This window comes from Penicillium digitatum, chromosome 1, assembly GCF_016767815.1.
Source record: "Penicillium digitatum chromosome 1, complete sequence".
Lineage (NCBI taxonomy): Eukaryota > Fungi > Ascomycota > Eurotiomycetes > Eurotiales > Aspergillaceae > Penicillium > Penicillium digitatum.
This window is the reverse complement of record NC_089384.1, coordinates 3,052,244-3,075,992: the sequence shown is the minus strand read 5'-3', so window position 1 is coordinate 3,075,992 and position 23,749 is coordinate 3,052,244. Positions and strand designations below refer to the sequence as shown.

Genomic DNA, 23,749 nt, shown 5'->3' with positions numbered 1-23,749 from the left:
GCATCCTCCAATGCTGCCACATCAGCGACAATGTGCTCACAACCACCCTCCCAATGTATAGTCCACGGTTTTGAAGTTTAGACGACTATTTCGGCCAAGGAAACCGATTAAAACTAACACGGAGGAAGCCATTTTCCGTAGATTTCTAGATCATATCTAAAGCATATAGATCGTTTCACCTATGATGTTCCTATCTCGCAATTAAAGTATTTTTAACGCACTATGAAATTTTTCTGTCTAGAAGGCTACCACTTGTATTGACAACTATTTTGTTAAAATCAGGAGAATCAAATTCAGTTCAGAAAGTGCGCAAGTCTGAACACTTTTTACGCGAGATTCTATGTCGACGTAGAATATCCAAAACAACAGTTCTCACGGAGCATGTCAAAAGCCCCAAGGCTTTTGAAAAAGCGGAAAGAATAGTCTTGACGAGATTCTCTAGACTGCACTAGTACAAGCTGTGTACTCCATATTTGTCCCGTAGATCTACCAACCTGATGATGTCATCTAGCATCAGGAGCCCAGAACCAGATGAAGACCTGCTCTCTTAAATTTGCCGGAAAGAACTTCCAATTACTTGGTCTCAAATACTTTTCTTCCATATTTCAAAATCTACCTTGGCTTGCACAATCGTTACTCTATCATTCTATCCATACTCACCTCAACATCAATACCATCACTATGTCATTCCTCGCCACCATCCGTGTCTCCTCCCGTCAAGCTATCCGAACCAACTTCGCTGTGCCAGCTTCCACATTCCACTCTTCGGCAGTTCGAAACTTGAACGAGGATGATCGGAGTCAGTATGCCACTATGGCCGACTTGTCCCAGTCACACTAACCCTCAAACAGGCCGTGAGAACCTTTCCTACCACTATGAATTCCATAAGCAAGAAGGCATCAAGAACACCAAGGAGGGCAAGGGAAAGTGGAAGTCTGAGTTGGCTAGTAACAGCGAGGCAGGCGTAAGCATTGAATCCTAGAACTCCTCTTGAATCGGTGCTAACATGTTTGATTTACTCAGGTCAAAGCAGATCGCGGTGAGTTAGACGATGATATGTCTTTCCGGGAGATGCAGGAGAAAACAAAACATGTGAAAACCGAGAAGATCAACAAGCAATAAGTAAAGCCTATCGGCGGTTTGCAACTTTTCGATCACAGCCTGAGTTTATTCCTCGTGTGTACTTTGTTGGGGCAGTGGGTGCGGCTGCTGGGGGGTCTTTGGTGGTTCAATCTAGTTTTAACGCATTTCCTCAAATGTCAATTGAGACTATCCACATTTTCAGAGCAGAGAATTGGATATGAAAGGAAGCTTATGATCTAGGGTAGACTTGTATATGTATGTTCAGGTCCAACCAAGAGTCTAGGAGCGACTCCATTGCCTTTAAACGCCTCAAGCCACTGTAAAAAGACAGAAGAATCAATTGTCCCGTGCTCAGTAAATTTGTAAACGCCCGCTTGCCAAAGAAAGTAAAACATGATAGCGATAAAAGAACAGCCTCCCATCATCCACCCGTCGGGGGTATCATTTCAGGATCACGATCAAGATGACCAGAATTATGATCAATCCAACAATAGTCATCATGCTCCAGTTGTCTCCCGTCTTTCGACGGATCCTATCTATCCGCCGTCTGGCGCCGTCCAGTCGGGTCTGATGACGCTCGACGTCCCCATCCATTCCATCCAAAAGTTGAACATGGCCATCCAGCTCATCTCCAATCTGAATACTCAGCTGGTGTTGTCTGCCAATTGATTCACCAAGACGATCCAACTGGTCATCCTGATCACGCATGGTTTGAGCATGGTGGTCATAAATCTGCTGGTTGTCCATGTTTGACTGATCCGGTCGCGGCGATGGTTCATCGCGGTATGGGCGGAAGAGATTGCTGCGGTTGCGCTCGTTTTCCTCGTCGATCTCATCTTGCACGGCTGCGGCGGCGGAGCTGTCCATAAAGCGGACTGATTTGGACGGTGGATGTTGTGGGATGGGCTGCTTGAGATCGGGAGTGGCGGGTTTCGACGCCTGCGTCATGTTGTTGTCCGATGGCTCACCGCCTGCGCCGTAGAACTGTGTCGAAAGTTCTTTGTATTGGGCTTGAAGGGGGGTGAGTTGGTCTTTCAGGGCAGCAGCGCCTGCGCTGTCGTGCGAGTTGGCTAGCCGGGTTTGTTCGGCTACTAGGCCCTCTATGCTCTCTCGGAGGGACTCGAGAGACCAAGAGATCTCTCCATCTTGGGAATTGGGCTCAAGGTCAAGTGAGATTGCCCTTTCGCGCTCCAAAAGGGATAATTTGATGTGATCGGCGAGTAGGAATAGCTGGGAAGGGCTCGACATGATGAAGTGCGTGGAATCAATATGTCAGGCTGTTTAGATGTATAAATCGCAGGCGTTTGGACGGTCAGTACGAAGAAAGACCTCCGATCAGCCAAGTAAGGTAAAGTCAGACTGTTTGAGGTGTTTACGAAGTTGAAGGTGGAGATTGTAAGACGAGGAATCTCGAGCGGAGGCAACAGTGCGGATCAACCGCATTCCGCCTTTGGCCTCCCCTTGATCCCCCGCAGTCATCCCGTTTTCTCTTCAGCTTGGAAATCTTAGTATGTCTATGTCTTGCAATCTTCTGCTTCCGATCGCTCAGCTGATTGTTTTCTGAGTGCCATCCTCATGGAACAAGACTATTCAGTCTTCCTTGCTATCTAGCGCCAAGCTGCCGGAACCCGCGCACCGATTCCGCATTCCAAGAAAGCAACAACACAGAGAATAAAAAGTCCATTGGTACCTTGCATATTATTTTGGGGGCCTCTTGACAGGCCCCAAGTCAGCGCAAAATGAATCTACAAGACTTTCTGGCTATGGAGGAATGCCGCGACCGCAACGAGCTAATCGATCTCCGCAGCCTTGATCTCGTCTCCGAGTACGACTCGCACCTGATGTGCCCGATCTGCCACTGTCCCTTCGTTGATCCCGTTCGTCTCCAATGCGACCATGTTTTCTGCGGGAGTTGCCTCAGTTCGGCCATCACTAGCTTCCGCTCAGCCGACTCGGGCGAGTTCCCATGTCCCTCTTGCCGAAATCCCACCCAGAAAGTGTCAGCTAGCGTGCCCCGCCTGCTGATCAATATGTGCGACGAGATCCGGGTGCGATGCCCGTTGATTACGGAGGGATGTCAGGAAATTATACCCCGAGGTCATGTCCAGTCGCATGTCGAGAAGTACTGTGGATACCGGCTATTGCCGTGCCCGGATAATTCATGCGATCAGATGACGCGAAGCAAGGACATTGGGGTGGATCGGAAGTGCATTCATAGAGTGCAACGGTGCTCTTTTTGCGAAGGGGACGTCCTAGAGCATGAATACGAGGTTTGTTGCCCTTTTGAGTCTCTTGGAGTTTGATAGATGCTGACCAGAAACGCCCATGTTAGGAGCATGAGAAAGAGCTTTGTCCAGTTCTCGAAGTCGCATGTGTTGACTGCGGAACAGTTGTCACTAGAGGGGCACTGCGGGAGCACACAGAATCATGTCCAGAGGTCGCAATTCCTTGCGAGGCATCCAAGTACGCATGTCCTGTTAAGATACGACGGGCAGACATTGCAGCACATGAGAAAAGCTGCCCCATAGTCGCAATGGTCCCGTACTTTGAGATGCAAAACACCCGGCTCAATTCCCTAGAATCAAGTATGCGACATCTACAGCAGCGGAATGAAATCTTTGAGGATGGGCTCGCCAATATTCGGTCCACTCTCGTTGAGTCCGCACGCTTGGGTGCGAACGGTCATAGTGGTGGACAATCTACCCAATCTGGCCGAGAACAGCAACCGTCCACTCGCGTTGACGTCCACTCAGATGATCCTGCAGACACTGCTGCGAGTGTATTTTCTTCTAATGCCACGACCTATCTACTTTCTCTGCACGAATCTCTACGGGAAGAGGTCAGCCAACTTTCGTACGCTATCACAGACCTAGATGCTCGCGCCAGCATGGCTATCATGAATGAATGCATGCGTATCAAGGAAGACATGGCCCACACGAATGCAGCAGTCAACAGTGTCCGCATGCAGGTTCAATGGCTCATGAACCCTCGCCTTCACCAGGGGACGCGCGGGAAATCTGTGCGCACTGCAGACAACGAGGGAACACGGACACAGTTGATGTCGTCAGCGGCTGGGCCGAGCCATGCTGCTGGTCAGTCCCTGGGGCCTCTTCGGCCTAGACGTCCCAGTGATAGTGGACGCGAGGGAACGAAGTTGTGAAAGTGCATTTTAGGTGTAATTTGGAGTGCTGTATTTTCCCCGTCTGGTACGAAGAGGATAATGGCCTTCATGTGTATCTTGTAGCTTATGATATGACTGATCTTTGAGTTGTCTTGGTGTAGGGCCGTCATAGTTGACAGAGATAAACGGCTTTAGTTACATCAATGGAGGAGGGGTATTGTTTATTATACCTCCTTTCTGGATGCTCTCACCTCTCCCCCTCCCTTTTCCCCTGCCCGAAATTCCAGTCCCATCTTCCTGAATGGGTGCGACTATAACTTCTGCCTTGCATTCTCTGCCCACTCCAATTTCCGAATGTTGTATATAGAAAAGTCCATTTCACGATGTAAGAGATCTATCTGCTTTTTACTGCTGTCTACCTACGTAACTGACGGGGATAAAACATTTATAGAAGAAAGCCATCTTGACATGCTAACCAAAAATACGTTACCCGACCGCAAGCACGGCGGACTATTCTTGTGTATAGTACAAAAAATCGTATTGTCTGGGTAGCTCAGTGCTTAGGGACACGATAATAGAGCTAGTGCTTTATACTAAACCACCATCACCTATGAAGATGATGGAAACTAATAGATTGGGAAGAAGTATGTATCAAGGTGGGATTAGCACCTTATTAACAAGGTATATTTAAAACCCTTTGAAAACCCTCTTTCATCAAAAGAATTATCCAACAAGAAAGACAAAAAAGAAATCTCAGGTTTGGTTTGTAGGAATAGCCGAACGCGGGGGTCGAACCCGCAGCCTTAAGATTAAGAGTCTTACGCTCTACCGATTGAGCTAGCCCGGCTGGGCTGTTGAAAGGAAGAGCAAACTAATGTAACATATGGCAAGTTGGGTAGTGCCAGTTACAATGGAGTCAGTATCAAGGTAAGTCGTGGTTCAGACTATTGGAAAGAAAGTCTTGTTGTAGTAAAAAGCGGAACTCGAAATAATTTCTAAATTCTCAAAGTCCAGTCTCTTAGCTAGGGCTCGGTCGTTTGGTGACTAGGAAGTTGTCACCTAGGGGCAAAGAGCTGCAGTCGTAGAGGAGAACGGGGAAAGGAGAAAAGAAGAAAGTACCACATGGGAAGGCGAAGAGAAGATAACGGTGAGGAGAATTATGCAAAAGAGAAGGGGGGAGAGCAGATGTATACTTTTACAACGGGGATTGGTGGAAAGCTGGTCGGATAAACTGGGAACCCCTGAGATAAATATATCTACACTTAATATATTTTATGCTAAGAAACATTCATTTTCAAGTCTGAACATCCAGGGTAATTCTTCCTAATTAATATGCCTTTGGAAGCTTTTAACGCCAAACCCCAATTAAATTCATGCATACGCCAAAGCTCTCACGGAATTGAGATTAGCGGCGATGCAGTTTAATGCCTCTATCAGATATTCAACCAGGCCTTCCACTGACTCTCGATCCATGCTTGCTTTAGCTCGATACGATTTATTAGCACCGGGTGACCAGCAGGAACCGTTCAATACCCTGGGTCTGCTTCACAGTCTCCTGGATCTGAATTTACTGGGAGCTGTAGTGGGTGTTGAACCCGCGCGTCCAATCCTGGTCGGCGTCAGACTCTGCGAGGTCGGCGCATAAGGTCCAGATGAGGTGGTTCTCGTTGATCCACTCGCTAACCATCGTCCGTGGACAGGCAGTACTGTGTTCTCTGCTCACATGGCTCCGCACAGATGCCCGAGGAGTGATCTGCAGATCTTCAAGACCTTCAATTGATCTGCCGCGGAGCACTGCAACCCGTGCCCACCTGTGAAGCTCGTCAGTTGACATAATGGTATACGGCTGTCAGGCTCACGCAACCGAGTGCAGCTGGGGATTGGGTTGAATGTGGACTTTTGACTTTGAAGCAGTGTAGACAAGTATATTTTCGGTGAATTCCATTTTAAACACAAAGAGGGAAGGATATATATGGCCTCCGGCAGTCTGGCACTAGACTCGAGACAAAATGGCTTCCTAAGACACGAAAGAAATCAAAGGCATCAAAATGATTCTTCATCTGAAGTTGTGTCAGGACATTCGATGATATTTTCATTGCGAATGAACTTTTTTCTTTGTTCGACGAGGCCCAGAATACCCAACAAAGCCTTGCGAGGAATGTAAGAATCTTTTCTACACGACTATGTCCCTATCCAGAAACCAAGAAGAAGGGAATACCCAAGCACCCCGACCCATCAGCGAGGTTGCCTCCTATCACCAAGCCTGGGTTGTTGATCATCGCGAAGAGATTCCTGATCTCTCTTAGCCGGGTTGTGTAAAAGCATACGATCTCCCGTGCAAATGCTTGTTTGTTTCCCAGGCCTCCCCTACTCCAGATGTTTGTCAAAGGCTCCGAGACCTGACGTCCAAGGGCTCTTTCCGATGTGTTCTTCTCTTCTTCCATCCTAGATATTTCATTGAAATGAGAAAAGCCACGATGAAGAACAATATGATATGACAGACTCCCGGCAAAGCATACAGATAACCCGTGCTATTGGCTGGGGAAGAATCCAACAAATTAAAATCAATCACCCCAGTGAAGGCCTGGTTTCTAAGACTACGAGATGAGGAATCTCAACAGCCCATTTACGTCCAAAGAAAACCCAAGTTGATTCAAAGTCACGAATTCCACACGCGCTTTTATAAAAGAAAGTGTAACTTCCAATTCTCTGAATCCATCCGATTTCAAAAAATACAACACAATCTTCCATCCCACATTCACTTGCTCTCTGCATTTTCAGCCAAATCATTTAATTTTCGTCTTTTCATCCGATCTTCAAAAGCCCGGATGACCATGTTCATACCCGTGACCATGTCCATATTCCTGGCCCTGTCCAGATCCATCATGCCAGCCTGGATGCGAACCATGTGGTGGGCCATGCTGAGCACCATGCGGCTGCGGATGGCCGAAGGGGTCATCCTGTTGTCTATGGGACGAAGGGTTCTGCGAGCTGCCATAATGCTGTTCATGATGTTGATTTGGCTGGTAGCCGTGACTTTGTTGAGGTACGTACTGAGGCTGGTAGTAGTCTCCTTGCTGTTGTGGGGGAGGGTACGAGGCGTCGTACCTACCCCCTGCCTCATGACTTGGGTATGAGCTGGGCTGGCTTTGTTGGGTTCCTCGGTCGTTGAAATCGCGTGACAAGCCGCCAGGAAGGAAGTTGGAGATTTTGCTTTCGAGTTTGCTCAGGTTTGACAAGCCGGGGATGCTGGAGAGCTTGTCCCAGGGCAAGCCAGAGGAGCTGCTGTTTGAGTGTTGCTGGTGGTTCTGGTTCTGGTTCTGTTGAGGGAGAAATGATGACAATCCACCAAATAAACCTCCGCCATTGCTACTGTGTCCGTGGCTGTGGCTTTGGTTGTGACTCTGGCTTTGGCCGTGGGAGGCACCACCCAAGGCCGCAAATCCACCATGACCACCGCTGTGAGTGTGACTCACTCCACCAGTGTTACGACCGGATCTCACGCCCTCGGAACTGAGGATAGAGTCAAGGGAAGCGCCGCGGTCTGGGCGGGCGTGGGCCCATTTTTCAACGGCCTCGAACATTGTACGATGAGCATCATTGCGCATGTTGCGCAACACTGGGTGGTGGAACACTTGCATGCAGTCATTGAGGACCTCGTCCACGGAGACATCGGTATGTTGCCAAGCGTAAAGAACACGAGGTGCGATATACTCCACGATTGCAGAGGCAACCCGTCCAGCGGGCTCATTTAGGATGTTGGCAAAGTGATCCTTGGATAGCAACGAGTGGGTGGGGTCTGTGCAGTGCGGATCGGTCCATGGTTCGTACTGGTGCTTGCCAGAGGCATCAATAACATCTGCTGATCCATTTTGCATGGACGTGGAAGCGGCTTTGATCAGAGGTCGAATGAAAGGCGACAGGAGCGACATGACGACAACGGTCAAAGTCTCAGAGATCTTCTCGACAAGTGACTCCAAGCCTGGGACCCTTTCAATGATCGAGTTCAAGCTTCGCATTACTTTATCCCGGAATGCCAGGATAGGATAAATCTTGGCTACTGTCGCCTGGGGGTTGAGATCAGGCATTCCGTTGAGTCCAGAGCTAGGCTTCGAGCCACTGCCTGACGACTGAGTTGGCCCGGCACGGGACCGCTCGTGGCTGTCGGAAGAAGACTGCGCATAACCGGTCGCAGCACTACGGCTCCGGTTGTCCATTTCTTGTGCCGCCGCCGACCTCCTGAGACCCTCGGCCTCGTTGACAAGCTCCTTGGTACCGGGGATCTTGCCCAAGAGCCCAGTCAAGGCGTCAAGAGAATTGTTCGACTGCGCATTTGATTCGGCATTACCGAGCGCAATATCCATCTCGTTGACCTCGGTTTGAGTGACATGATCATTTGCCTCTCCCATCACGGAATGGAAGAAATCGACCATCCCAAAGGTTCCCGTCACCAACGGGAAAACGCAATGTCCTTGAAGGTTGATCTGGGTGGCAGTGCCTGTGTGCGGGAATACGTTCTTCAACCCCATCTCGCGCAATACCAGCTCAACATAGTTGGTATGTGCGGCAAAATCCTCCAGCGTGTGTAGTCCCTGGCCTAGACATCGGAGTGCTTCACACAGGTCCTCTTCGTTGCCCTTCCTTTGTCCACCATTGGTGTAGGTCCGTCCATAGTGGATACTGCGACTGAGACTGAACTTGACAAAGCCGGTGCTGGTGGCCCAATCGCCTCGCTCATTGGCAATATAGTTCTTCATGCCGGTGTTGGGGTCGATTTCAAGCTCAACAGCACGTACAGGTGGGCGCAACCGCTTGTCGTATTGGCGTGCATCTGCGTTGTCGGCATAATCCTTGGGGTTACTGCGAAAAGGAAAGCATTTAGCACCATCAAGAATAAAGCTAAAGCCGAACTTACTCGATATGTTCCTCGGGACGGTAGACACCCAATCGATCCGAAGTTACCTCAAATTCACCCGTAGCGTAGCCGAAGCTCATGAACGAGAGGACCCACACCAAAACACGGATCGTATCAGCCTGCAAATTTTTAAGAGTTCCAACGTCCATTGCCTGCGAACTACAGAAGTTGTCAGAATACTATTCCATCGTTTGTTTTTCGGATAACTCACTAATCACGCAACCAGTTACCAAAATAAACGCGCTGGATCATGGTGGAGGTCCATTTGTGGCCAGAGATAAAAGCCAGCGTCTTGAGGACATCTTCGATATCACCATGGCGCCAGTTCTTGCCTTCGACAGCGGAGATAGAGGCGATATTTCCAGCTCCAAAGGCTTGAACTTGTGGGAGTATCAAGAGCAGTACTAGCAGGGCGGAGCCCGCGTGGAGGGGCATGGCGGGGTGATATCTGCGTGGTATTTTCCTCGCAATGTGAGAGGATGATATGGAAAATGCCAAACGACCAGAAGCCAAAAGAAGCAAGTGCAAGTAAAAAGAGTTTCAAAAGGGAAAAAAAGATGAAGTGCAATCTCAAACTGTGGCAGAGGACTTAGCCCTCTGGCTCTTGGCTATTCTTGGCATTCGGTGATCCCCATGACGTCCATGGGTTGAAACTAAGGATTGCATTGAATTTGTCAAGACCTTTGAATTCGTTGTTTGAAATCAAAATCATAACTACTAATTACGATAGCATGATGGATATAGCCATAGATATCGAAGACCGGTCACATCTACAACATAGAGATCGGCAGCATCGTATGAGACACTGTTGCGTTGTTTCTGGGGGGTTTTAGGCTGTTTCAACCCCGCAGACATAAATTTCAACCTTAATCCTCAGATATTTCCCAGATCTCCAGGTACTCAAGATCTCTCTTTCAACTATTCCTCTAGTTAAATGTCCACCCCAAATCTAGACGCCCTCAAACGCGATGGCTTCGTAGTAGTCCGCAACCTCCTAACCCCCACCGAGGTATCGCAATACCGCGAAATCGCTACAAAAGCAACAACTCTAACTCGCAACGGCAGCTGGCCACACTTTCGCACTGTCCCAAAACAATTCCCACCCTGGCCGACAATCGCACCGCCCGCCTCGGAGGGTGGCATCTGGGGCGTGCAGCACCTCCTGCACCCCGAGATGCCAGGACGGGACAGTTTCGCACGATGCTACTTCTCTCCCACAATCCTCTCCGTAGCGGAAGAGCTAATGGGCATTGCAAATACCACCGGCGGCGAGACTGAGCCTCTCGTCATGGAATTATTTAATCTGCTCGTGGCGCCCGAAACCAAAGACTTCGAACTCCGCTGGCACCGAGACGATATCTCCGAGCACGCAACTGCCGAGGAAGAACTCGCTCAGCTTGCAGCGAAGGCGCCTGAAGGCCGTCAGTCACATTGTCAGTATAACTTAGCGCTGTGTCCTGATGCGTCGTTGATTGTTATGCCGGGGACGCATGCGCGCGCGCGAACGCAGGTCGAGCGTGAGGCTGATCCTTATGCGGCTGAGTTGCCAGATCAGTTGGTTGTTCAGTTAGAGCCTGGAGATGCTGTATTTTATAATAGTAACATCTTGCATCGCGGGGTTTACCGGGGGAAGAGTGAGGGTGGGACTGAGACGCGGTTGACGTTGCATGGAAGTCTGGGGTTGAAGGCTTGTGGAGGTGGGGGGGATGATGCTGAGGAACAGAAGAAGAGGGTTAGATCTACTGCTGTGTTACAGCATGGAGTTGGGGCTTGGGTTAATCGTGAAGATGCTGCTTTTGGGCTTGGGGAGAGGGCGGAAAGAATGAGGGCTAATCTTGTTGAGATGGGGACTGGTGAGGGGGTTGGATTTTCTTTACAAGGGTAGGCTTTTTAAAGTCTTTTTGGGAAATTTAGGCTGTTTGCATGTTTCTACTGCTGGCTATGCTCATCTTATTTGTAGGGCAGAATGTACAACTGAAGAAGCTTTGCCACTGCGGGCTTTCTATCACTGCTAGATGAAGGCTCAGGTGTCTGTTTCTTCCAGTCTATTGTTTAAGTCTCTTCATATTAAGGACGAATTTGCTTCTTGTCTTTTAGATCTTTGACAAAGATGTTCTCCTCAGGCAGGGTCGCACCTGCACCTCTATATTGTATACAAAAGTACAGACCCACAGTTGGTCACGTGTATTTAAGCTCAGGTGTTGAGTTACACGCTAACCCATATCTAGTCTAGCTCAACTCTTTGTTTGCCAGACGGACTCCACTCGGCCATCCAAAGATCTGCCCTAAACTTCACACATTCCTCAATGATAGCTTTGTCCTTACTTTGAGTTAAGCGACTCCCTGCCGGATTGCTCGAGTGACCTAAAGTGTAATGATTCCAGGTAGTATCAGCTCCACCATGGCATTTAGCATGCTAAAGCCCACACTTGGCAGCAAGACTAACATATCCGACAGAGGACTCAAAGTCAGCTTAGCACCATCGCCTGTTGCCACCACATGTTCGACCTGGGAGCCAGAGACACTACATTCAGTCACACAAAAATCAGACGGAGTATCAAAAACTGTCCCGATAGAGTTAGTCTTAGTGCAGCTTTCAGGCTGCGAATTATGGTAGACCTTGGCAACATGAGAATCGAGCTGGATCTCGATAGTAGAGTCGATAGTTGAAACCTCGTCAGCGACGATATCGTGTGCACCATACTTGCAGCCAGGTCACGATGACAGACCAAGGCGCGAGGGAAACGGTCGTCGTGGCCGCATTGGCTCCGCCATTCAGCATGGTCAGAAGTCTGTCTAGATTATCCATGGACCAGAACAAGACGGCGAAGGTGCCGTTGCGACTAACGAGAGGAGATTGCTGCTCCAAAGGGCCCTAGTTCATGGCGACGAGGGCCTTGTTGTTGGGGAATGTGATTTTCTCGTCCGAGGGGGAGCGAATAATAAAGCTGAAAACCAGTGGCGTGCCAATGGAAGCCACGAGCACGAACTGAGATTCTTCTCGTTCTGAGAAAGGATCGGGTAGTCTGAAATTAGTGATTCCGGATCGTTGTAGTAGTCTGGTTGTTGGTAGTACAATAGACGCGCGTAAATGTCGTAGTTGTACAGTACGCTATGCCAGGCACTGCCATCTTTGGAGTATACAAGCACAGCAGCCGAGTGGGATCCAGTCCATGACGATTCCCTAACCTGTCGTATCCCCTTTGAAACCGTGTATGGGCGGAATAGAATAATACAAGCAGATTAGGCACGGAACCCAGCACATCGTGCCACGCCGTGAGCGGCCTTTCTCGGCATAGACAGTGCATCTATCGGGCTTAAGGTAGTTGATGCCCCAGCTATCAAACAATTCGGCACTCTGCATCTCGTGTCCATGAGAGCCTATATAGCCGCCGCAAATCCAATTCCTGAGACCTTGATAACTGCCGAGGTGAAAGACTTTGCATTTCACGTAGTCGGCGAGCCAGGGGACGCCATGCGAGAACTTGGCGATATTCTACTCTAGGGGTCATCATCGGTACGGTCGTGGAGCATCCAACAGTAATCCAATGCGAGGCGGCCATAGCCTATGTCAAAAAGACCGCGCTTAAGCATTGCTTGCGCTGTTTCGGTAAAGGGCGTCTTGTCTGAATTGCACTCAAAGCACGCCCAACTGTTGAAACCCATTTGGGGCGCTGGGCCCAGCTTGAATTCTCAGTGGAGGCTTGTAATTTTAGCAGTGAGAATATCGCCAGGCTGACCATGCCCCGGGCAGCCCGGCTTACGGGCGAGAGTGACTTCGTGGTGTCTTTGCAATAGGGGATGATAGGCAAGGTGAGATATAATGTCATGTGCTTTGATGGCGCAGGCTTATGATCGGCTGAGGCGTAAGTTGCACATCACACCTGGCCATTTATGCTATGCTGCACCCCTTCGCGTAACTTCACTTCCTTCACTGGCTCACTTTCAAGGATTCCCCGCACCGACGTCGCATCTACAACGCACTTGGATCTGCTGTAATCGCGGTGGACATGCTAATCATTGCAACGGTACCCTCGGCAGCATATATCTGCAGACAACACAAGAGTTGCTCGAAGGGAACACTTCCAAGATCTGCAAGACCCGCCGATCTTCATGAGAAGACAATACCAGAATGTATCCAACCAGAGTGCGACAGAGCTTCGGCGCAGAGCCAAAGAGAGATATAAAAAAAAAACTGGATCTGAAATAAGATCCATCACATTTTCCTCTGGAAGTTAAGTTGTGGCACAGCTGAGTATGCATGGGATAGGATGCAAAAATCCGGACTTTTTTTGAGTGGAACCCCTCCCCCCCGCGCGCCCTGAACTTCAACGGTTTCTTCGATTTCTCTGATTTTCCTCTGGGGAATTGGTCATTTATACATCATTGCACCTACAGTAATACCACGGGTAGAGTGGAATTCTTGCAATGCCCTCGGAATCCAAGACAAAGACACGCCCGCAGCAGTCGTGCCTCAGATGTCGCGAGCGCAAAGTGAAGGTACCCGGATAGCTCTATCTCTTGACACTCTTGCTATCTCGACTCGCACCTTTTAATTAACCTGCAAGCCACTAATCAACCCTCCATCGTAGTGCGACCGCTCTATTCCATGCCACGCCTGCATTATCCGCGGCCTCGAAGCAGAATGCACTTACCTAACTTCGGCCGAAGATCGCGCCCACATTAGCCAATCCGAGATTATCAACCAACTCCGCCGCGAAGTCGCACAGCTGCGGGGACGCCTAAACCAAGCCTCACGAGAGCCCGGTCATAGTCAGAGCCAGAGTCAGCGTCAGCGCTCGCACCCGGACCAAGCGGCCGGGCCTTTCCCGGAGAACGGTCAGAGTTGGACACAATATGCGCCTGCGCACACGGGCTGCAATTACGACAGCCATGGCTATAGCAATAACTCTGGGTATGCGACCGGCGCTGGCGCTGGTTCTGCCTCAGCTAGAGGTACTCCAGATACTGTTGAAGGCAGCGGGAGCGGGTCGTCGCCATCCTCATCGATCACGACCATGACAAACTCTGTGACTGTTACGAGTCCTGACAGCACGGGGAGTGAGAGTGGGACTGGGTCAATGTCTACTTCGTCGTGGTCGGCTTCGGCTTCGGCTTATCCCATCGCAACGGGGTATGCGACGCAGGTTGCGGAACTAGACGGATCGACTACAAGTGAATCGTATGCTTTTGGAAGTATGTCTTGCTTTCCTTCCACTTGCTTTTTTTGGCTCTTGTGTTAACCTTGGGTAGATACTCTAGGAGATGCGACGATGCCAGGATATTATACAGGATGCACGACCTTTGCTCCGGACACGCCCGGAACAATCCCAGTACCGATGCAAAGTCTCCCAGTGCATGGCTTACACGCACAGGATGCAATGTTAGGGATGCACCACCCGCCGGTATACGGAGCTAATAGCGATGTTTATATGCTTGACGAAGGCAAAGCACTGACGCACTTACAACACACTGGTTATCCCGCGCCCATACCAACGGCAACACCTTATAGGGAGGAGTCTTCAATCTTCAATCAAGATTATAGACCTCATGCAGATCATCAATGGGAGCAGGATGCATGTGGGAATCCAAATACAAGTCCGAACCAATTTCCGTACATGCAGATATACCAAATCCCGTCTCATTATTCAACTGTCAACACCGCCACCACCATCACAAAATTCAACGTCTATGCAGATGCACCCTTCTCCCTACCGACTCCAACCCCTATGGCAGGCGATACTTCCAGCAATGCCAGCCCCAGTTCCCAGGACCGACCTTCCTCAACAACCATCATGAACTCATTGCCCAGCTCCTGGAAAGGCGAGGGGAAACAACAACTACTGGAGATATTGCTGGAAACAATTGCCAGCTGTGACGAGCTATTTTTACCTCAGGTGATTCAGGTCTTGCGAACAAGTCCTTCACCCGAGGAAGCTGTTTCAGGAGTCTGTCAAGTTCTCGGGATCGGGACTGGGCGGTGACAACGGCGTAAAGGCACACTTAACCCGGGCACCGGAAATGGATCTAGGTCTGCTGTTGTGTGCATCAGCCGAATTCGTTGGAATCGAAAGGTGTGGGACAGGGCCAGAGCTGGATCTCTGGAAGTCCCCCTTGGTGGATATGTCCACCGCATAGCCCGGAGCCGCTGGTCGATACCAGGCAAGTAAAGTCATTGTAAGATCGTCTGAGGCAGAATCACTGCGGTGCACCACATATCAGATTCCCATCCTGTCATGCGTCACGATATCGTCTTATCGCCCACATGAATGTGAACAGAAATGGAGCAAACAAACTAGCACAGATCAGCCTTTATTAATGCGCAGAATTATAGTGGTCCAGCTGTGTTTCATGTCGACGGAGATTGGAGAAGTTCAAGAGGGACAAAATTGTTCTCAATCTCAGCTTTATCTTTTAGGTCGTGGGGTTTCATGATCTCATAATCATCGTTATCACAGTCCCACGTCTGAAGATGCCTCGGACCCAGTGTAATCATCGTCGAAAGGCCGCTGGCCGTAGACAAAGTGAAAACGCACATAGAGATGATGCGAATTGCTCATCAGCTCCGCCCGCGCCCTCTCCATGTGCTCCTGTGCATCCTGATACGAAAGCCCCAGGACACGGGTGAAGAGAGCCAGCGAGTAGGGCTCGATAATTTCCATGGTAGACACCTTGGCGATGCGACCGATCTCTTTGTAGCGGCGGTTCTTGGGCCAGCCACCAACCGGACTCTGAACGTAAGTCAGCAAGGGAAACCACAGCCGGAAAAATAGTGACTATGCCTTATAAACATCATCGGTGACATTTGCAAACCCCTGCCCAACCATCCACTGCGCAATCTTCGCTGCAACATCCATTGGCTTCCCAAACTTCTTACTAGACTGAGTCAACAATTCCGCCCAGTTATTAACAGACGTAGCGCGTTCGTGAGTCCCATCGTCAGAGCACAGACAGCTCTCAAACTCCTGCGCTTCAAACCAGCCACCCGGTTTAAGATGCTGATAAGCCTGCTTCAGCAGCCTCGGCCAATCCCCAATTCCACCGGCCAAAGTCCTCGCATGGATATAGTCGAATGTCTCACCGGGCGAGAAAGTCCAATCACTCTCGGCATCATCAATGAAGAAGCGGCAATTGGGCGGTGCCCAGTTCGGCTGGATAGGGCTGAGATCGGTGCCCATGATATCCGCTTGCGGGTAGTTTTCGGCCATTTCCAGGGCCCATTCGCCAGAGCCGGTACCGATGTCTAAAATATGCCGCGGATTGGAGTGACGTATTGGTGCGCGGTGTAGATCCCCGCCCGTGAGTAGTTTGAAGAGGTGGTGCGTAAGTGCTAAGCGGTCTTGTTCTTCTTGGTCGTTCGGGAAGGGGTATTGGCCATGACGGTAGGCATGGTAGCGTCGGCCGTTTTCGTAGTAATAGTCGCGGACGGATGAGGCAAAGGAAAAGTTTGAGCCTGACACGGTTTGGATTTCAAAGAGAGAGTCGTCATCGCTTGTCTGGGGATTGTTAGTTGGTGTTGGGGATTTGGAGATTTTCAATGATTAATTTGGGAAGAGTAGCAAGTGGAGTTGGGAGATCAGTGGGTGCCCTGGTTTTTTTTTTCCTGGAGGGGGGGGGGGGGGGGGAAGGTGCTGGCAAGATACAGGGGGTATGGGGTAGGAAGGGAACCCAAGAAGAGATGAGATGGAATGACCTACTTACGTCAACTTGAATGCGTTCATTGAGATTGGGTTGTGACATGGCGAGACAGGGGTAGAGAGAGTGGAAGAAGAGAAAGGGGTAGAAAAAGAGAGAGAGAGAGAGAGAGAGGGGGCAATTTCTCCCCGTGACGAAAGTCGAAGAGGGGGAAATGAAATCAAAAGCTATCAAAGCCCAACAAATCCAAGAGACCCAAGGAAACTAAGAAAACCCGAGAGAGAGGATACCGAGCCCTAGCGTAGCCACTTAATTTTTTTTTTTCTTCCACCTGGCCGGTTCCGTACCTTTGCTTTTGCTAACCCCGCAGTGGGAAATCCGACAGCCTGGGACGGGGAAGTTGCCCATTCCAAATCGGTCGGTGGCGGGATTTAAATCGTTGATTAGCGCATTTCTCATTTAGTCCCCGGGAGTTCACTCCTGGTTGACTGGAGTACCGCTGATCAGGGCTATACCACAGGATACCTTGATAAGGATCCGGATGTTGGATGATTTGAAATGAGCGGATGGAAACGGTTCAAGGGAGAAGTGTGGAATTCGGTAACTCGACAGCCGTTGGACAGGGTTCTGTAAGAGGGGAAATTTTTCCTGGATATTAGCAATCTAGATATCACTTGACTATTCAAAAGGAAGACCCTGCGTGAGACTTCACATTTTCAGATGCGTTGATGTCATGATGATCCGCTTATCTACGTCTCCACAGAGGTTCTGCCCCGTGTGTGGAGAGACTGACCGCTGGTTATCCACAGGAGCTCATAGTGAGTACAACATAGAGATCACGTCTTTTTTCTAGAATGGTTACCTCCCCAAACACCAAGTGATCTGGAAGATCTGAATAAAGGGGAGGTGGGTCATATTCTGGTCTGTCGATCACCTCAATTCTGATCACTGGTCTTTTTTGTCGCTCGGAATCCTTAAATCACAGGTCTCCGATTCTTTCCGCCATGCCATGGATAGCCCCGCAGAGCCCCCTCTACGGGCGGGTATTCCGAAACATGGACCTGCCACTGCCTATATTGTGGATACGCGATCAGCTATCGTTCTGGACAGCAAGTTAGTGATGTGCGGGTAAAGTCGGTTTGAGTACCTTGGACCCCCAAAGGCCCCAAGTTGTGAGCTGTTGCGGTCACCAGGGCTTGATTGGGCCCAATCAGCTTTCAACATGGAAAGCGACAGTGATGCTGAAACCCTCCACGCTTGGCACAGAATAGGGAATGAAGATGCTCAAGTCCCATAATGATCCTGCGGTCCTTAGGAGGCACTCAATTCAGTGGACTCTATACGACTGGCTCAGCTAACTAGTCACCTAGTCAGTGTGGGTATGAGTGCATTTATTTACGCCGATCCCTCACAACTACGCGATGTGCAGGCGACCACAACTCTCTAGATCCTTGGCTCTATGTATAGTCCTTCAAAAGACTGGGATCCTCGCCAAGGCCTGTTGTGGTATTTTTTTTTTTTTACCTTTGTGCGCTTCTCTTACTTGCAGGTCCTCATAGCTGCGATTGCTAGGGAAGGCTGCCGAAAGGAGCGACGTGGGAACTCAGATGCTTCTCCCGGAGAAAGGCGCAGGGACGTTCCCAGGTGACTCTGCGTGAGATCTATGGAACAAATCGGCTTGAGGCGAACGGGTCGATCCTCTCGGACCACACCGCCAAGCTTGTCTTTTCCATGTCCATATTTTTTTGAACAGCTGTTAATTTCTTGAACATCGTCAAGATTCCCACTACAAGCAAGGTCTTTGCGTCAATGCAAAAATTCAACGTGTCGGAGCTATGGCAATAGATTGGGGGAGACGCTCCGGGCGGAACAACCAGAGAGCTTCTCAAACCTTGACGGCTAACTTGATTTAGTAAATATAACATCCTTGAAAGTCAAGAGCGCGATTGATAATTGATAAACCCACTGTAATTTGATTCATTTTCGCGGTGAGTCGTGTCGCGTTTTCTTGTGAGTTCACCCCTCAGTCATCCAGTCTAGAATGCCTGTCTTGATCATCTCATATAACTTTTGTTATATTGATGAAGAAATGCATCCTCGCTAGCAGGGAATGGATAGGATCAGTTGCCACACCAAGATACGATACAGACAAATACCCTCTCATTCTGGGGAGATCAAAAGTGCTGGAAATTGTACAACACTGGAGGGGTGGTGCGTTGTAGTTACCTGCCCAGTCCTATCGAGGCTGATTGACTAACCCAGCATCATCTTCAGGGCTGGAGCCCTGACGGGAATGGCGTGCTCAGTTCTACCAAATGACTACAAAGTAGTTAAATGTGAGCCTTGACACAAAAAGGGAAGCCAAGAGACAGATACTGTAGGTATGCCCAAGCTAGATAAGTTAGAGCCCAACTCAGCAGGGAATAGATCCGTAAAGAAAAGGAAACAGTTGCCAGAAGAAACCGAAAAAGAGGCAAACCCACAAGCAAGAATCATCCCTGGACTTGTTCCTGGCCGTCTGGTACACCCCCACACGGGATCCATAAGCCCTGGGTGGTTGTGACTGGAATGGGGAGTGTCTGCGGAGTAAAGGGTGTCCTAACTCTTTGCGTCGCCTTTCTATAGGTCTATAGGTACCAAGTTAATTTCTCTTTCCAGTGTTGTGAATCAAGGCAGTAAACCTTGGAAAAGTCACTATACGTGTCTACATATATTAAAATAATGATAAAATCCCCTCTAATTATCTGTCAATAGCTCTTGTCAGAGCCTGAAGAGTTCAAATGGCTAGACCTCTAGCCCAAAGTTGCTTTTGGGCTTGGGAGGGGCAGGGGCGCAGACAAAAAACCGGCATTCGTGGAAATCATCAATTCGGTCCAAACCGGAACCTTTCAATGTCCCTACCACCATGGTTGCTAATACTCATTCTACAGTACGATAGATAACAAGAGAGAATTGAAAAAAAAAATGAAAAAAGGGGGTGTTTACGCCGTACAAGCGACAGATACAAGCCCTTGCTTGTTGTATTGACATCCATGCATCAAACCATTAATGACCTGGGCCCCGGGGAAGGGTACTTGCAACCACAGCCTTGAGTAAAATTTCTCGCGCTTTCCTCACAGACTTTGCAGTTTAGCCTGCTCATCCGCATTTAGTGCCGCATACAATTCCTGGAAACCAGGCTGCGTGAAGGCCTGTCGGAAGAAATCCGCCAGGAAGCCCTGCGTTTCATCGTCTCGGCGTCGCACACCAAAGACACTCTCGGAGCCGCCCTCGCCGAAGCTCATCAGTCCCTGTTTTGTGGCTCCGATGCCGAGGTCCAGGACCTGCCCGGGGAGATCCTCCCAGTCGTCATCACCGTCGTCACTGTCAGCTTCGTCCAGGGCTGCCGCGGTGGCGGCGTCGATTTCCTTATTTCCGGATGCTGCGCCCAGCTCTTCGACTAGAACCTTAATGATCTTCAGTGGTGCGGGCACGGTGGTGAATTGGTCTGGGTTTTTGCGTGCCTGCGAGCGGGTCTTGATTCGGCCGGTGTCCTGAATGATGAGGTCGCCTTTGACAGGCACCTCGGCCACACGTGCGTCGGCGAGCTCGTAAAGTCGTGCCAGGGCGAAGATGTTCTGTTTGATCTCGTCGTAGCCGGCGAAGTTGACAGAGTTCTCAAGCCACTTGCTGAGGACCACGGTGAGTCCGCTCTGGCCGCCCAGGTTCACCTGGGCCAGGAAGTCCACCACCTCGCGTGCGCTGATAAGAGTGAGTCGCGCGAAGACGAGGATAAGACTTTGAATGAATTGTGCTTGCTGTGCTGTCGCCAGTCGCTGCGCCACGGCTTGCAGGAGCTGCGGTAGGTAGGGTCCGAGGCGCTCGGAGCCGGCTCGTTCGACCAACTCTGCTGCTAACTGGCCGACCTCTGTGGCTGCGTTGTCATTCACGCCCGGGCCCAGCAGGCGGTCAATGATGATCAAAACCACTTCAAGTGCTTCCTTTCCAGACTGAGGATCACGCCAGACAACAAACTGTGCAAAGTCATGAGAGAGCATGTGTCGTACGGCCTCCGTGGCGGGCCGGATCAATTTGGCCTCATCAGAGTCCAGCAGCAGGCGATTCAACTTGGGCATCACCGTCTCCACAAAACCAGCGGGCATCGGCTCGGGACTCCGCTCGGCTAGAGCGCGAAGAAGATCGACAGCGAAGTTTGTCAAAGCATTTTCTTCAGTTAGGTTGCCCACATCAATCGCACCCATCAACGATGGAAGCACCTTCTCGCAAAGACGCATGTAAGAGTCGGGGCCGTTGTCGGTAATTTGGTCCACAATATCCTCAAATGCCTCTGTGACTGTTAAGGTCAGTTGGAAGTTTTCGGCTCCACTACTAGCAATGTTGAACAGCACGTCAATGGCGGTAGAAGATAGAACCACACTAGTGTCAGCCATAATAGTGTCCCGGAGGGTTTCTGCCAACGTAACCTTGAGATCATCAGAATCAGTCTGTTCGCGAAGGTCGTGTGTAGAGATGAATTCTGATATGGCCGCAATCACCGCAGGCTGGAAGGGGCGCGCCAAGCTCGTCGGCAAAGCGGGCATCAGATCTTGTAGCACTCGGATACAAGCCACTTGGACCACTTCAGTGGGGTCTTCGGCAATCGCCTTTAGAGTAGCCTCCAAATAGGATGATGTGGTCTGGTGGAATGCCTCGCCGGCGACTTTGGACAAAGCGCCAGCCACAAGGTAGCCTCGAGCGCGCAAGAGCTCCTGCTCTTGTTGGGTCGCATATTGCACGAATTGGGTGAAGTGGGATGACAGCTCAGGTGAGATCTCTTGGTCCACTTCTCCAAAGTCTCGAAGCAAACAGTTGAGAATGTAGAGAGAGGCTTCCCGTGATTTCCACCTATTTGAGTCAAGGTCAATAAATTTCCCCGGCCTAAATGTAGAGTGATACTTACGAAACAGACGAATCGGCAAAGATGATATTCATATGGCTTAGGAGACCCTCGGCGGCTGTACCCTTCAGCCATTCTCCAGCCTTGATCGCTAGATCTCCACTGCAAGTTCGAGGTGTGTAGTTGGCCGTGACAGAAGTCTCCTCCGAGAGGAAAAGGTTCACATCAATCTCCCATAGAGCCTCCTCCTCTGCTGTAATCTGTGCATAGGAACTGGCGAGCTTCATAATTTCCGGAAGCCAGCTGGACGTGCTGGCAGTCGCACCAGCATTTTGAAGTTGCTGCTGCAGCTCTGCCTTCACCGGGGGTGCCTTCAAGAGAGCCTGGATAATATCAAGCTCCTCCAAAACAAGGAAATCGAGTGAGTGGGGAAGTCCGTCCCCATCCTCCAAACGACTCTGCCTCCCCCCTTCAATGTAGAAGTTCTGGTAGATCGGCAATGCATTGGTGAGTTCCGCCCAGACTGTTGAGAAAAAAAGTGGGCTTTGTGCTGTCAGAAGAGCAGGGAACACCATGCGGATTTTCATGAGAGTCTATTAATCAAATATCGTGTCAGCGAAAGCCTAACGAAACCCAAATGAAACACCAGATACCTTGACGACTTGCAACTTTAATCCAACAATTCCCCTCCATTGGGATGCAATCTCCCCCTGTTTGTGTTCCTCTTCCTCGCTGGGTGGCTGCGGCAGGGGTGCCTTTAAAGCTGTGCCGAAGAACGGCGACCATGCACTTAGTACCTCATCCATGAATTGCTTGATCGCTGTCTTGTGTTGTTCCAGAACCATTTCAAGAGTATCAAAGCAGGAACGGAAGACTGCAACAGCCAGAGCGCGCAGCATTGGCCGTCTGGACTCAGAGGTAGCCACGGCGAAAAGGGACGAAACGAGATCACGGGCGACATTGAAAAACTGCTCCTCACTGAACCCTGTATCGACAAGATCCAAGAGAACCTTCAGCGCACCGTGCATCTGGCCATCAGTACTGGCAGAGTCATTGATGATACGGAGCAGTGAGGGGAGCAGCTCGGGCCAATCGTCCGGGAAGTCGGCACTAGCGATCTTGCTGACAGCGTAACTTGCAGAGTTCTTCACCTTGCGCTGAGGAGTATCGTTTGTGGCGAGGATCAATAGCGCCTGGCGGACGTTGGCTTTGTTCGCATCGTTGATGAGGATTTGTCCTTTAAACTCGTCGAGAATTGGGGACCAGGTGGCGGCAATGAAGGTACGCAAGACTGAGAGGGCAGACTGGCGTAGGTTGACCGGAACTGACTCGTGTGAGGCGATTGCTGTGAGTGAGATTGCGAAGGAATTGTGGGAATAAAGGTTTCCCAACTGTGACTCTGCGGCCCTTCTGGTATCAGCCTTCGGTGACTGAGTATCTGCCAGGAGCGACAGGAGTTCTTGCTCCATGGCGAAAAAAGTGTAATCAATGAGGCCTGGGGTCTGGGATGTCTTTCGGGAAGAGACGAAAGAGAGTTGACGGAAGGGCTTGAAGCCAATGGGTGTCACGAAATTTGGGAATCCAATGTTTTGCGCGCCGACAGATAAGGAGACGCGGAGGAGGGGCAGTTCGAAAGGCGGTCGGACCAACAATCGTAAATCGTCCCGGTCTTCACACCATTGTAAGCTTCGTCTTTTATTGGACTTGGTTTACTTGTGTGTGTTATAAGAGCTATTATCAATTACACTACTACTTTATTCCTGTTTTGGATCATCTTTAAATATGTCCCGTATCCTCGAGTGTGTGTTTAGCATGTCCCGTTTCTACAGTGCGTTTTATACATCTCGTACATCGTAGAGGATAGGCCCGGCACGTCAACTGTTCCTGGCGACGTTGTAGCTTACTGTTATCCTTTGGCTATGAAACTGAGAGGAAAGAAGTTTTGATAACCCCCCAGAAAGCTATCTAAAGAGAACTTTCAAAAAGACACTGGCGTGTTACCCTTAACGTTTAAATGATACCATCTTGAGCGAGATGCACTGACTTCGTCAAGGACAGAGGCAACATACGCAGCCTACAATTCTTGTCGCAAATCATTGCATTTCTACATTCACACGTG

At 50.0% G+C, this 23,749-nt stretch overlaps 9 protein-coding genes and 1 non-coding gene across 10 annotated transcripts; 4 read left to right on the top strand and 6 right to left on the bottom strand.

The window, feature by feature from the left end:
* Nucleotides 1–681: 681 nt before the first annotated feature.
* Nucleotides 682–1,122, top strand: Pdw03_3403 (putative mitochondrial carrier protein pet8; the record flags this gene model as incomplete). Its single annotated transcript, XM_014676739.1, has 3 exons — nt 682–799; nt 852–964; nt 1,024–1,122. The coding sequence occupies 3 exons, from the start codon at nt 682–684 to the stop codon at nt 1,120–1,122; spliced, it is 330 nt and encodes a 109-aa protein (XP_014532225.1).
* A 402-nt stretch (nt 1,123–1,524) lies between these two features.
* On the bottom strand, nt 1,525–2,331 carry Pdw03_3402 (SNARE complex subunit (Syn8), putative; the record flags this gene model as incomplete). The annotated part of the gene is made up of 1 exon (XM_014676740.1): nt 1,525–2,331. One exon carries the CDS (start codon nt 2,329–2,331, stop codon nt 1,525–1,527), a length of 807 nt encoding a protein of 268 aa, XP_014532226.1.
* A 491-nt stretch (nt 2,332–2,822) lies between these two features.
* Pdw03_3401 (Zinc finger, RING-type) lies at nt 2,823–4,243 on the top strand (the record flags this gene model as incomplete). Its single annotated transcript, XM_014676741.2, has 2 exons — nt 2,823–3,353; nt 3,416–4,243. The coding sequence occupies 2 exons, from the start codon at nt 2,823–2,825 to the stop codon at nt 4,241–4,243; spliced, it is 1,359 nt and encodes a 452-aa protein (XP_014532227.2).
* A 735-nt stretch (nt 4,244–4,978) lies between these two features.
* Pdw03_tRNA6 lies at nt 4,979–5,051 on the bottom strand. The gene has a single exon. It is a non-coding gene; the product is annotated as a tRNA-Lys (tRNA).
* Nucleotides 5,052–5,771: 720 nt separating this feature from the next.
* Nucleotides 5,772–6,149, bottom strand: Pdw03_3400 (Multicopper oxidase, copper-binding site; the record flags this gene model as incomplete). The annotated part of the gene is made up of 2 exons (XM_014676744.2): nt 5,772–6,015; nt 6,064–6,149. 2 exons carry the CDS (start codon nt 6,147–6,149, stop codon nt 5,772–5,774), a joined length of 330 nt encoding a protein of 109 aa, XP_014532230.2.
* An 871-nt stretch (nt 6,150–7,020) lies between these two features.
* On the bottom strand, nt 7,021–9,554 carry Pdw03_3399 (Heterokaryon incompatibility Het-C; the record flags this gene model as incomplete). The annotated part of the gene is made up of 3 exons (XM_066100482.1): nt 7,021–9,064; nt 9,120–9,278; nt 9,331–9,554. 3 exons carry the CDS (start codon nt 9,552–9,554, stop codon nt 7,021–7,023), a joined length of 2,427 nt encoding a protein of 808 aa, XP_065955882.1.
* Nucleotides 9,555–10,053: 499 nt separating this feature from the next.
* Pdw03_3398 (Phytanoyl-CoA dioxygenase family protein) lies at nt 10,054–11,004 on the top strand (the record flags this gene model as incomplete). The annotated part of the gene is made up of 3 exons (XM_066100481.1): nt 10,054–10,128; nt 10,185–10,255; nt 10,311–11,004. The coding sequence occupies 3 exons, from the start codon at nt 10,054–10,056 to the stop codon at nt 11,002–11,004; spliced, it is 840 nt and encodes a 279-aa protein (XP_065955881.1).
* A 2,543-nt stretch (nt 11,005–13,547) lies between these two features.
* On the top strand, nt 13,548–15,103 carry Pdw03_3397 (Oleate activated transcription factor 3; the record flags this gene model as incomplete). Its single annotated transcript, XM_014676749.1, has 3 exons — nt 13,548–13,619; nt 13,712–14,315; nt 14,373–15,103. 3 exons carry the CDS (start codon nt 13,548–13,550, stop codon nt 15,101–15,103), a joined length of 1,407 nt encoding a protein of 468 aa, XP_014532235.1.
* Nucleotides 15,104–15,571: 468 nt separating this feature from the next.
* Nucleotides 15,572–16,859, bottom strand: Pdw03_3396 (Methyltransferase type 12; the record flags this gene model as incomplete). The annotated part of the gene is made up of 3 exons (XM_066100480.1): nt 15,572–15,850; nt 15,902–16,615; nt 16,821–16,859. 3 exons carry the CDS (start codon nt 16,857–16,859, stop codon nt 15,572–15,574), a joined length of 1,032 nt encoding a protein of 343 aa, XP_065955880.1.
* A 3,008-nt stretch (nt 16,860–19,867) lies between these two features.
* On the bottom strand, nt 19,868–23,099 carry Pdw03_3395 (Importin beta-5 subunit, putative; the record flags this gene model as incomplete). Its single annotated transcript, XM_014676751.1, has 3 exons — nt 19,868–21,638; nt 21,694–22,223; nt 22,284–23,099. The coding sequence occupies 3 exons, from the start codon at nt 23,097–23,099 to the stop codon at nt 19,868–19,870; spliced, it is 3,117 nt and encodes a 1,038-aa protein (XP_014532237.1).
* Nucleotides 23,100–23,749: the final 650 nt, after the last annotated feature.